At 43.2% G+C, this 14009-nt stretch overlaps 1 protein-coding gene across 2 annotated transcripts; it reads left to right on the forward strand.

Annotated features, from left to right (window-relative positions):
- Positions 1 to 8517: 8517 nt before the first annotated feature.
- Positions 8518 to 11680, forward strand: LOC307242054 (uncharacterized protein). Of its 2 annotated transcripts, XM_080016390.1 has the most exons (3): positions 8518 to 8651; positions 8981 to 9047; positions 9677 to 11680. In XM_080016390.1, exons 2-3 carry the CDS (start codon positions 9035 to 9037, stop codon positions 11146 to 11148), a joined length of 1485 nt encoding a protein of 494 aa, XP_079872516.1. In that variant the 5' UTR covers positions 8518 to 8651; positions 8981 to 9034; the 3' UTR covers positions 11149 to 11680. The 2 variants fall into 2 exon arrangements, with proteins under 2 accessions (XP_079872516.1, XP_079872517.1); XM_080016391.1 differs by lacking the exon at positions 8981 to 9047 and having other exon boundaries at positions 8523 to 8651.
- Positions 11681 to 14009: the final 2329 nt, after the last annotated feature.

The following is a 14009-nucleotide window of genomic DNA, read 5'->3' on the forward strand; positions in this document are numbered from 1 at the left end:
AAAAACATCAGGCGAAGTGTTATTAGGGATAAACGGGATAAACTTTTCTGCCAGTAAATAGTCCTAGTGCTATCCTATTCTGCCATGTCATTGAAGTCGTCGCCTGCAACTGCTCCCCTAATGAGGAGAGGGCATCATTGGTGTGGTAAATGAACCTCTGTTGGTTGTAGTATACATTATTGATCGATTCCGTGTTCTTAATCGGTGTAATACTTGCAAAAGTACCCAACCCAGGGACAAACGAAAGGATTCCTCAAAGTCCTTCAGCTCCTGCCGAATCTCACTTTTCCTTGTATTTGTTCCGTATCCTCCTAGGCTGGCCTGTACTATCTATGTTCACATCAGGGTCAGGAGTATACGCCGTTTTTCTCCTGCGCGCCGTTACTACCTCCCAATCATCCGCTAACAGAGTAACGGACTGGCGTATCTGTACTCATGCACAAACCCCAGCACAGAATGCTAGTAAGGTGCTGTGCAATTATCCGCTACCACACATCCAAAATATGTCTGCCAATGGTTGGTCAGGGTATAACAGCGTGTTGACAGTAGCATTCTTATCCTGATTCCCCTTGGGATGTGAGACTCCGTCAGCTACATTCATTATTGTATTACATTTGATGAATTATCCCATGCTAACGTTACCTCTCTGATAGTAGCACTCATGTATTTCAAGAACCTTTAAATATCTTTCCAGTGGAACCGTCCTATCCGCAATATCCTTAGATATTCTTACATCAAGGTACTCACATTCCCTTGTGAGCATTTTGTGCACAAGCTTCTGAGCTCCTGGTGAGAGGGCAGTACTGGAGTGTGCAGCTCGCCAGTATACAGTGGAGCTAAGGTATATCATTTACCTCACAGCACAACTATGAGGATAAGGTATAGTCGGAACCTGAACCACGTCCTGGACTCATGCTTTATTTTTTTCTCTGGCACTGGCACTAAGTATCTTTGACTGGAACTACCCTTAATGAGTTTTGTCCCCCTTGAATGCATGCTCAGCACAAGTCCGAAATATGTTGCTGGGCTGTATATGACAGCCACGCATACCACTCGTTGCCTTGTGCTTTATCATATAGGTGTCCTTCCTCAACGTCCTGAGTGTTTGAGTGCGTGGGATTAAAATTTTGGGACGGACGAGAAGCACACTGGGGCAGGGGCATGACAGGCAAGATGGCAGCTGCCTGCCGCATCCCGACCCACATAGCTTGCAACCCAGCGATTCCCGCAAGCCCTAGGTCTATTGGTGTATGTGCTGAGTATGAGCTTTGGCACTGGGAGAGATAGGTGAATTGCCACCAGATCAATGCAGGGGCGCAGCAGGCCAGGGAGAAACCACGTGGATCCCCTCCCCCCGGACCCGACCATGCCCTAGCACCTCACCTCCCATACCTGGTGCCAACATACAGAAATCAGCCACGGGCACACAGCGGTCCACCATGCGCCTCCACCATGCCGGGCAGCTCCGCGCCCGCATCAGGTCCTCGCCCCCCCCCATCAGGCCCCTGGTGCTGCGTCATTCTACCTGAATGGCTCTTGGAGTCGCCCTGACCGCCTTGTAGGGATCCTTCCTCCTTAGCTCGTTCCACCGTCTCCTGAAGACTCTCAGGTAAACCAGGTTCCACCCCCCCTTACTGGCTCTTCCTCGTGGTCTGGAACCCTACGTTTCTCCTTTTGGAATATCACTATGTATAGCACTTAGTTGCCTCATATATTCTTTTAGTTCCATTTCCAAGTGTTCCAGCGGTAGACCTTTGTAGGGTCCTCGGAGCACAGGTACAGGCATGGGCCAAACCGTTAGCATCTCATGCGGAGTTGTGATCTGTCATTCTGTTAGCTTGCATGTGATAACTCATTAATGCCAGTGGTAGTGCATCTACCCAATTCTATTTAGTGCTTGCACAAATGTTGTTTATTTTTGCCTTTGGTATCCCATTCACCCTTCCAATATTTTCTGTGACTGAAGATGGTACACACAACCTAATCTTTGTTTGACATGCAGCTGCTGTATCACTTGTTTTACTGTTTTCTGGATAAACGCTGAGCCATTGAGCTAATCTCTGCCGGAATTTCAAACCTCGGCATGACTTCTCTCGTCAAAAATTTGATCACAGTAGACACACTCTGATCTTGTGATGGAACTGCTTCTACCCATCTGCTGAATCTATCAATGACTACTAACATGCACCTTTTCCCATTTACCTTCTTAATCATGTCTACGTAGTCGAAGACCGGCTGTCTGAATGGTCCCTCAGGTGTGGGAATGTGCCTAATGGGGTAGTGACTGTTTTTCTTACGTTGTTTATTGCACATATATCACATTCATTAAGTTGATTATCAACCATTTGCAAGTATGGTGACCCAAAACCTTTTTTTCTTATTTTTTCTCACTGCTTTCCCCCTTGCGCAATGGTCAAAACCATGCACATTAGTGATAAGCAATCCTAACAACGAGCAATCCTAACAACGCCGTTGGTGCCAAAAACATCCAATCATCGGCTCTCCATAACCCTGTGGGGGTGTGCACAGCACCCCTCTTTATCCACGTTTGTTTTTCTCAAACACTAGCCTTGTCCTGCATGCAGACACCTTCTTCTTCTTCCACAGCCTCAGACATAGACATAGACATAGTCAATATTGCCTGGATTGTCCTACTGCTGTTCGAGGCTGCTTTGGCAGCCTCGAACAGCAGTAGGGCAATTGGGTCATTGGGTTCATCTCGACTGCAGCTGCCACGCCTTATACTGTCTTTTTGTCCTTGTCTTTCCTTGTTAGCTCCTGCAGTTGGAGCTGTGTCAGTTTTCTCTGTATCTCCTTGCCTTGTTTCCTCCAGTCTCTGCTCACTCTGACGGTGCTTGTCCACAGCATGAATAACATGATCCCAATATTCCTTGTGGCTTCTAGATGAAGTCAGTCCCACAAAGTCTCTTGCATGGAGTTCCTGAAGAGTACAGATATTATCCGATTCGTTTCAGGGTCATTTTCTCTCTCCATCCACCATCTCTTGACCTTTGGATATAAATGGCAGGGTTCTCTGCCTCTCCCAGCGGCTGTCACTTAATGCTTTTGGATGTACTCGGGTCAGATACTCCTCCCTCAGTGCTCCCCACAGTTGTTGTCTGTATCCATCAATAGCAAGTGCCATCCCAAAGCACTTATTGCGTAGCTTCTGCTAGACCTCCTTTTCTTAATACTCTACTCATGCTGGTCTCCCCCAGTACTCTGGCCAACAGCGCTTTCCGGTCTCCACTGCGATTATCTTTTCCATTGTCTGCTATTCAAATATTTCAATCCACTTACTTGCTCTCTCATTTACGTTGGGTAAGGTCAATATCAGGCCCCTGTGTGGGGAAAATGATTACGATCAACTATTTTGAAGGAGGGCAAAGACCTCTACCTCCAAAAGGGGGTTTTAAAACATTTGTGTCTGTCCCCCCAGGAACCCCCCTTTTAGTTATGTAAAAATAAATGTTTTGCTCCTATAATGTCAATTCCAAAATGAAAGAATCTGATCACACTTGGCCTGTCTACCTTCTATAGAAATGAGGGACACTCCTGGGGAACTGCATTGTCATGCAACCCCCATTCTGCCAGGTCAAGGTTGCAAGTACCTGTTAATTACATTCTAGGAAGGGGGGGCACCCAGGAAGACAGTTGGGGGGGGGGGGGGGCAGACTCGTCGGAGACCTCTAACCCAAACCACACCCTGTTTCTTCTGTATAAAGCCTCCTGTCTTTCTTTGTGATATCAGATTGATCCGAGCGCTGCTTTGTAGCAGTACTGAATCTCTCTCTTTATTCTGCAGAATAAATATCTTGAATATTCTCGGTTGTTGTTTTCTTGTAGCGGGCAGATTAACCTCACCGATCATTGCGGAAGGATTTCCTTCACACCACCTAAGTCTTGCATTCTCCATGGGATAAATTGGCCTGTTTTTCCTTTTATTAATATTGGACATTGGGATTGGGCTATAGATCACGTGAAATATCCTGCAATTAAAGTGCTTTTTCTTTTTTCAAAGCTTTTTATCTTTTCCTGCAACTGCTGGACTAATGATGAGCCCCTAGGTTGTCCTTAGGTTCTCTCACCTGGGTCTTGTCTCACTTCAGTCCATGACAGTTCATCCTCATACTCCGGGTCAGGATATAGGTTTCTGGCCATTTTATTTTTGTACCCTTTGTAACAGTACAACGTTAGCTTTTTCTCTAGGCTATGCTGTTCCCGACTGTACTGTCCTTTTTCTTAATTTTCTATCTCCACTTTTCCCACGATATCTACCTTTCCTTTCACTATTGGGTATTGCCCTTGATTGTACGGGGGTGGTCTTTCCTTATTGTCTACCATTCCCTTCTTCCTCTCCTTTCTTTCCATCACCATTTCTCTGAACCTTTCCATGCTTTTTCTCCATCCCTCACCTTCTTCCCTGAACATTTTCAATGCCTCTAGCTCTCTTCCTTTCTTCTTTACTCTTTTCTCTTTCTTCTCTCCCGGTTTATAGTTTATCAGAACTGCCTGTCCTTCTCTGATGTCTTTTATATTTCTTCCTTATTCAACGGAAACCTCTTCCCCAGCATCTGTATCTTTCATTTTTACAGCTCAACTATAGTAACAAACACTGCTTTCTTCAATTGAAAAATTTCAACTTTAACAACGAGTTATACAAGTTATATGTATTTTATACAAGATCACAATGACAAATTGTTATTTTTACAATGACTACACCTATTCAGCCTCCTTCCCTGGTGGGCAGGGAGCGGTACATGCGGTTCTAACCCAACCTCACACTATTCAACTTGTCCATCCAGTCCCTCTGACAAGTATTTGACACAGACACAGAGACACAGAGTATTTGTATGCGATTGCATCTAGGACAGGGTTAGTCTGCGAGTGGAGTTCAAGTTCTCAACCTGAAATGCAACTCTTAATTCATTCTTAAATCTGTTCCATCCTAATGTGCTGTTTTTCCATCCCACCCTTCCTCTGCTGCGGGCGATAGTGCCTTCCTGTGGAGAGGGGAATTAAATGTCAAATAATGGAGAAAAAAAAAGTAAACCACATCACTGATTAGCTGTGATTTTAATATAACTTATCCTTGACTCAGGTAGGACCACGACTCATTTGGTGATTGGAGATTTAAAAATGAACACAATCCGTTCTGTGTACATAACTTACTCAGATGGCTACATGAGATTTTGGTATATTTAAATCATTTATGTGTCTGTTTCTTTCCTTCCATTTTTATGGTTTTACCACAATTTTCTGTGTATCAGTGTTATTGTCCTTTTTATTTTAAATTAAAAGGGGCTTTATTGGCATGGGAAACAGTTGTTTACATTGCCAGAAGCAAGTGTGAAATTAAACAACAAAACAAGAACAACAAATGTAAATGTACAAACATGCAAGAATAGTGAATAAGAAATAACTTAAAGTAGAATATAAAAATGTACAGTTGCAGTTAAATAAAAAGTTAATGGTAAATATAATTGTAGTAATTAAATGTGAACACTGCAAATTATTGTTGTGTTATCAAAAATATTTGTTGTGTATGTATGTACAGTAAGTGTGTCTATGTACAGAGGTCACACAGCGGTCACAGGTGCTGGACAGCCTTTTTGGTGTTTGTATTCCATCGGATGCCCTTTTCCGGTCACAGCAGCTCACAAATATTGCTGCTGTGTTTGTGCAATCCTGTATTTTGCCCAGCAGATAAGGACGGTTTTTGTTATTGGACTTGTTTTTGTCCTTTTTGGTGCTTGTAAACCTTTTCAAGTCCATACAAGTCACCACGATGCATCCTCGATAAAACGGGCGGAGCATGTCCACATCCGGGCATTCAGACTGGACTTGGCTTGATGCGTACTTTGAATTGGAACAGTACTTGGGCTGCGACTGATGACATTCCACAAGTACAGACAAGAATGCAGATTGAGAAAGGGCCTGTGTCTCTGATGTTTGGTACAGTTGGCAGGAGGTGAGAAATTGCAGCTCAGTTTCCAACTCCTGTTTTGTGCAGTGGTTGCACAGTCTTTCCTCTCTGGGTTGCCAGGTCTGGCTGTGGTGACCTCTCTCCATGACCAGGCTGTGTTCACTGAGTCTGTACATCGTCAAGGATTTCCTTAGTTTTGGATTAGCTACAGTGGTCAGGTAACCTGCCACTGCCAATTCTCTGTTTAGGGCTAAATAGCATTCCAGTTTGCTCTGGTGTTTTGCTGATTATTTCCATGGTGTCATGGTTTTGTTTTTGTTTTCTTATCATTTGGTTTAGTCTAATGGGCTCCTCCCTACAGTCTTTCTGTAGGTCAGGGCTTTGTTATGGAGCGTGTCATGGTCACTTTCTTTTAGGTGACTATGAAATTTAAATGATCTCTTTTGAAATTGTATAATTAATGGGTATCATCCTAATTCTGCTCTGCATGCATTATTTGTGGTTTTCCGTTGGACTCGTAGAATGGATTTGCAGAATTCTGCATGCAGCGTCTCGATTTGGTGTATGTCCCATTATGTAAAGTCTTGGTTGGCGAGTGGACCCCAGACCTCGCAACCATATAGGGAAATGGGTTCTATTACAGAGTCCAATATTTGAATCCAGATTTGAGTTGGGATGTCCAAATTGATGTTCCTTTTGATGGCGTAGAAATCCCTTCTCACCTTGTCTCACAGGTCGTTCACTGCTTTGTCGAAGTTACTTGTGGTGCTCATGTTCAGGCCCAGGTAGGTTTCGTTTTTTGGGCAACATTATCTAGAAAGAATTTACTGTAAGTGTGTGGTTTTGGACGCTGGCCCCTTTTTGGAATATCATGATTTTTGTCTTGGTCAGATTGACTGTCAGGGCCCAGGTCTGAGAGAATTGGTGCAGAACATCAAGCTGCTGTTGTAGCCCTTCTTTGGTCGGGGACAAGAGCACTAGATCGTCTGCAAACAGTAGGCATTTGACTTGTGTGTCTGCTAGGCTGATGCCAGGAGCTGCAGACCGCTCCAATGCCCTCGCCAGTTCATTGATGTAGATGTTGAAAAGGGGGTTGGGCTCAAGCTACATCCTTGTCTAACCCCCTAGCTTTAGGGGGAGGAGTCTGTGTGTTTTTTGCCGATCACGACAGCGCACTTGTTGTTTGTGTACATAGAGTTTATGATGTTGTAGGTTTTTTCCCCCGACACCACTTTCTAAAAGTTTATACAGCAGACCCTCGTGCCAGATAGAATCAAAGGCGTTTTTGAAGTCAACAAAGCAGGAGAATATTTTTTTCTGTTTTTGTTCAATTGGTCGGCAATTAGGGTGCTGAGCATGAACATATGATCTGTTGTGCAATTATTTGGGAAGAAGCCGATTGGGGATTTGCTCAGTATATTGTTTTCAGTCAGGAGTTGTAGAGAGTCTCTGGTTCATGATCATACAGAGGACTTTCCCGAGGTTGCTATTGATGCAGATCCCATGGTAGTTATCAGGGTCATATTTACTCCACTTTTGTGTAGCGGTGTTATCAATCCTTGGTACCAAGCTGAGGACGAAGTTTTAATATAGCCAATTGGAATTTGAGATCTGTGAATTTGATCATTTCATTCAGGATACCATCAACACCACAGGCCTTCTTGGTTCCAATGATTTTATTTTGTCCTGTATTTCTTTTAGTGTAATTGGGGAGTCGAGTGGGTTCTCATAGTCTTTTATGGTTGACTCTAAACTTTGTAGTTGATCTTGTATGTGTTGTTGCTGATTGTTCTTCTCTATTGGACCAAAGAGATTGGAGAAGTGGTTAACTGATACACCTCCATCTTGGATGTGTAGGTCCTCATGTTTTTGTTTGTTTAGAGTCTTCCAATTGTCCCGGAAGTGGTTTGTTTTTATGTATTCTTCAAAAGCATGTAACTGCTCTCTAACGTGTTTCTCTTGCTGTGTTTTTATACTGTTTTAATGTTTCACTCTAGTGAAGACGTATGTTCTGGTTGTCTGGGTCTCTATGCTCTTGGTTAGATAGGTTCCTTCATTGCTTCCTGATTTTTTTTTTTTGCATTCATTTGCAACCATTTGTCTTTGCCGTTATCTTTGTTGGTGTTTCAATTTGATGCCTTTTAGGTTTGAGAAGGAGGCTGAAAGGTCAAGTATATCACTACGTTTTTCTACTGCCCTGTTGATAGCTTCACTGTTGTATTGAACGGTTGTTTCCTGAAACTGGTCTAGGAGTGGCTGGACTTGTGTTTGCCTAATATTGTTTTGGCAGATTTCCAAGCTACCTTCCTTCCATTTGTAGTTGTTTTTTTTTTAATATGATGTGATTTGCTTGGCCTTGGTACTTTATGGTTGCACGTTGATCTATTTAGGTGGGTTGTGGTTTTGCTGTGGCCGGACAGCGGTGCTGGTGGGCTGACGGTGAACGCTTTAAGAGACACAGAGGTTTCTTATCTTCTTCGGTCGTGGTTGGTGGTCGCTCGGGTGTCGTTCCCCAACTGGCCGCTCGGAGGCAGAAACACGCCGACAAGCCTCCAGTCTGCCGGAAGTAATCATCTGGGCGAAGAAGAACACCGCGGACGCCTCGGAGCGGTCGCGGTTTAAACGTCCATCACAACAACAACAACGATACAAATTGCATTTTCAGCGCAAATTACATCAAATAAATGAAAAAATAACACAAAATCGGGCAGGGAAAATTTCTAAGGTGAGATATAGGATCCCTTAAAAGTATGTTTGTTATTTACAGGCCGCTAACTTTTTTCTTTTCGCGGGCGTAGATGTTGGCGTAGGTTATTGTCTGGAGCACAATTTCAACCGAAAACTGAGCAGATGTTTTGTCATGGGGTTTATTTTAATATTGAATGAGCGTTGCACCTGTAAGATAAAACATTTCCATTAAACGCTGTTGGCTTCAAATTGTACCATCGAGGAGACGGAAATTCACGCAGCGGTTATGAAATTGTGCACATGTTTAAGGTTTGCTAGCAAAGCTAACAATCCGGCGAGTTAACGCTCACTCTCCCGCCATTACAGTGTTCTGTTCCAGGAAATAGACCGGCTCACTTTCAGCATATAACCAGCATTCCCATGTGGAAAAGAGGTGTATTTTACTATATTAAATATATTTATTAAATATTATTTATATCATTAATTTATTTTATTTTGTTGTCTAACCATCTCATAAATATGTATTTATTAATGTGCATGCATATATGTGTTAATATTTTTTCCTTTGTGTATGGCCATTTTATAACATTTGAGTAAAGCTTTTTATTTCTTGATATGGGAATTTTTTTCTGACTAATCTCTGTATTTTATCTATAATTCCAGTCAATATTTTGTTTTATGTATTGACATTTTTCTTACCAAACTCTTTATTTTATATATAATTTCAGTCAATATTTTTCCTTGATATATGGACATTTTAGTCACCCATCTGTATTTTTCATATATAATTTCAGTAAATACTTTTGTCTTAATGTATGGGCATTTCATAATGATATGTCATTTCAGTAAATGTGTTTTTTTTGTTAACATTCTTTAACCCCTTTATGTATGAGATATGATTTCAATGTTTTTTCCAATGGACTATTTTATAACTGCATCTCTAATATTTCAGTTTTTTTTCTTGATATCTTTATATTTTTTTAACGGTGTGTCCTATAATTTCAGTCTTCCTTTGATATATGATTTTTTTTCTAACCATCTCTTTTAATGTGTGGTTTACAGGTGCAACCCCATTTAGTTCCAAAAGAAAAAACCACGGTGAAGGCAAAGGTATGGAAAAGGTAATGACAGTGGCCGAGGAAGGACAGGGAGACGCTGGAAGCAGTGGTGGGGAATCAGGAGTAGACATGTCTAACAGCAGCCCTGGGCCGGCCAAGAGAGCGCAGGGGAGGCCGAAGGGATCCAAGAAGCTGCAGGTGTGGGTCACTCATGTTGGCCTGGCAGAGTTTGGTTCGGACTTTTCTGAAGGACAGCCACGGAAGAGCAGAGGGAGATCGGAAGGCTCTGGCGAGAAGCACACTGTGCATAAAAACACAGATGCCTCTGTGCAACCTCAAAGGGGCAGAGGTAGGCCCAAATCATCGGGCTCCAAGAAGCAGAGCAGCAGTGAAGAGGGTTCTGGAGCCAACCAAACTCCCAGGAAGAGAGGTAGGCCCAAAGGTTCTCCCAACAAGAAAACCCTTAAAAAGAATGCTGAGAGACAAAGATGGGAAGAGAATCTATCAAATGGTGATCCCAACACACCAAAAATCGGAAGGGGCAGGCCAAAAGGAACCGCCTCTCTAAAGCGCACGGCAGAAAGTTCTGTGAGTGGAGAGGAGGATGATCAGAGCTCTAGACCACCAAGGAGAAGGGGAAGACCCAAGGGCTCCCTCAACAAGAAAGTCAGGTATACAGAGAGAGAAGCAAGCAGTGAGGGGGAGTCCGGGGAGGGGGCAGGGAGCAGCCAGGAGGAAGATGCATCCGATGGAAGCACCAAACCCCTCCGCAGAGGGAGGGGACGACCTAGACAAAGTGCTACGCAGGCGAGTGGTTCATCTAAGCAGGGAGGCTCAGATGGTTCCCAGCCTCTTAAGAGGGGAAGGGGTAGACCAAAGGGCTCCCCCAATAAAACCACTTTGCTCAAGGGTTCCTCCGCGGAAGGGATTGCTCCAGCCAGAAAAGGAAAGAAGCGTGGTCGACCCAGAAAAGATCCAGCCAAAAGGGGTCGACCGAGGAAGCACCCTTTACCTAGACCCGAGGCCTTGAAGAAACCCAGAGTATGGAAGCCGCTGGGAAGGCCGCGGAAATACCCGCGAGTTGAACCCCCAGAGGGGGCTCCTCCAACCCCCCACAGAAGCAGAGGCCGCCCCCGAAAGTCTGAGTCAAAGAAAGGGGCTCACTTGCTGAAGGGTGTACCAGTGTCACAGAGCAGACCCCCTAGAAAGGCTGGGCGTCCCCCGGGTGGAGACGCCGCCCCACGAAAAAGGGGACGCCCAAAAAGTTCTCCGACTCAGATGGAGGTCACTCTCCCAACAAAGCATCACCTGGAAGGAGAAGACGCAGAGACGCAAGATGAGGACATTTACGAAGAGGAATCAGAGAAGCAAGATGAGGACATTCACGAAGGGGAAGGTGTGGATTCTGAAGAAATGGTCAATTATCAGGATGGAGCCTTTGTGCCGCTTGATGACATTTCTGGGGGAATAAATTAAAGTTGTTTCAGTAATAATGGTTGGTCAGTAGGCCCACAAGGCATGGCATGGAGTCAGGTTCAACCATAGAAGTTGCAGTAACATGAAATACATCAGGTTGGTTGCTGTAAAAAAACACATAGAAAACAATAGAGTTAATGAAAGAGGCATATTTTTAACGTTTTGTCACTTGCTGAGGGTAGATATGCTGCAGTTCTTAGTTGTTTTTTCCTGACTAACTCGATAATATTGTTTAAATGTGCTTTTATGTGCTTTTTATGTGTTAAATTCCATCACTGAAACTGGCATTGCATTTATTTTGGAATCATCTGTACTTACTGTCATCCTAACAATGCCAATGTAAAATAATAGTAATAGATACTAGGGATACCGAACAAGCATGCTTACATTATTGCCAATTCCTTCAGTTTCAATTCAGTTATTTCAACTGTAATGCAGTTTAGTGTTGAGTCATGTCAGCTGTCTTCGGGTCAGGGTTTTTGGAGTGGGTCAAATCGAATACATAGATAGGTAAAAAATAAAAGACATTAAAAAGTGGTTGTACGTGTTGAGACGTCATTGTTGGGTGTGTGTGTGTGTGTGGGGGGGGGGGGGGTGTAACATAATATGATCAATGTCATTCATTGTCGTCTTTATTTTGCCTTAATTGCCAAAGCTTTGAATGTACTTTTGAAAACCATTCCTCTGGTTGATGACGTACCATACATGCAGATCGATTTCTCACCTTATTGCATTCCTTGGCAGAACCAAGTGCCAACGTGAGTCTGCTTCACTCTGTTGACCCACAGTCACACATGGGCCTCGAGGCCGCCTCAATGTACTTTTTAGATTTGTCGTCTTTTAAATCTGAAGTACTCATTTCAGTTTCACTTGTTTCTGTGTAGCTGTGAAGATTCATTTTTTATAACTTGGACGGTCATGACTTTTAATTTTGATTGGTTTGATCTCACAAAACGAATTTACTTTCTTTTGAATGCCCTGCGTAATTTTTTTTTATTGAGTTCTACGCATAATTGGTGATAGATATATATTTTTTTGTATATGCTAATATGTAAATTCTGAAAACTAACAATTCATCTGTTGAACTGCTGTTTTTTGATCAGTTCCAAAAGAGAGGCACCATAATATACCACCGTTTTGCTCATTTGATGGAAGCAATGTTTAGCATTTTACCAACCTGCTGTTGTTTGCCTGGATATGAGGCCATCATTTTACCGTTGAAATCCAATTTGGCTTTGTGAAGTCAAACCACTTCAGGTTATGGAAGCATACGTGTTACTTTGTTTAAATAGTAATTAAAAAGATTCTACACTTACATTTTGATTTCCAACACTTTTAGCTACAATATGACAATTTAAACAATACTCATTTCAAGTTTCATATTGTGCTTGCAAGAGTTGGAGATGAAATTGCAGCTTTGGAATTCAAATGAAATTTCCCGATTTGAATTACCATTTGAGTAAAGCTACATCTAGGCTTCCATATCGGGTGGAATTACTTTGGTCTTGTGTATTTTGAACCAGGGAGCCAAGCGTTTGAGTATTATGCTCTTGAAATAAAATGTTAGTCTTGCTGTTTTATATTTCGTGGTGTGATGTGTTGCTTTTTAAAGTATTTTAATAAGTTAACTATACCTCATTGGGTTGTGCCGTTTATCAGAATGGGAATTGTCTTTATTGCCAAGTAATTTTACACGTACAAGGAATTTGTCTTGGTGTTCGGTGCATACATGAAACAAAGGTAAAGTAGAGCAATAGGAAAACTAAGTGGAATATGTAAAATAAGGCTGTTCTTGTTTTTTAAATAAAGCTGTACAGTTTGTGCTGGAATGTGCAAATGTTCAGTATAAAGTAACAGTCTGCAATGTTCACGGATAATAGTCCTAATGTGTGTTAATGTAACGCATTGATAAACGCATTCAATCGAAGGCGTACAGGTCCATGTCGTGTCTATGGGATGGGGGGGGTCCCGGGCCTTGTTGATGAGGCCAGTTGCAGACGGGAAGAAACTGTTGTAGCGAGAGGTTCTGACCTTGTTGGACCGCAGCCTCCTGCCAGACGGAAGTGTTTGAAACTTTGTGTCCAGGGCGGGTGGGGTCAGTCACAATCTTATCTACTGCAGCCAATCACCTTCTCAGCAGAGCGAATGACAGGCCGCAGTCTGCCCTTTTCCTCGGCGGTTGCAGCGTGTGGGTACCAGATGCTGTTGGAGGAGGAGAGGATGGACTCAATGGTGGAGGTGTAGCAGTGCACCATCGTCGTCTCTGGCAGGTTGAACTTACTCAGCTGCCGAGGGAAGTACGTCCTCTGCTGGGGCTTTCTCTGCTGGCGCTTTCCATCAAGTGGGAGCTTAACATCAGCTCCCAGGAAATGTGTAATGCCGAGAGGGAGGGGAGACATTTCCATGTTGTGTGTTTTTGCAAATGCCTTTGACACAACATTTTGTTGGAGGCATTCAGTTCCTTCAGGTCCCTGTACAAGACTAGTTCCATCTTATTTGGAGTGAGTTCAGTTTTGGTTTATTACAGGTGTTTATGCAACGTTGCGGCAGCATGTCTCACCTTTGGCTTTTACTATCGCACCTGAAGTGATGATTGAGGTATTTCAGGAGTGGGCTGGTGATGGAGAGCAAGGGTGCACGATGGCTTTCAAAAATTGAAGCTATGTGAAGTGCCTCCGGTGGCTGTTGCCAGAACAACTTTTAACCCTGTCCACGTCCATGCCGCTGAACGGAGGACAGGCCAAACTAAAAATTCTAAATACAAATTACAACTGCGAACCGAGTTCACTCCGTTAATAACGCGTCGTCTTTATTTCAGAAAAGGAATTCTTTATCCACCTGGTATCAAAAGGGGGTCGTTG

Source organism: Zeus faber (assembly GCF_960531495.2).
Source record: "Zeus faber genome assembly, chromosome: 1".
Classification (NCBI taxonomy): Eukaryota; Metazoa; Chordata; class Actinopteri; order Zeiformes; family Zeidae; genus Zeus; species Zeus faber.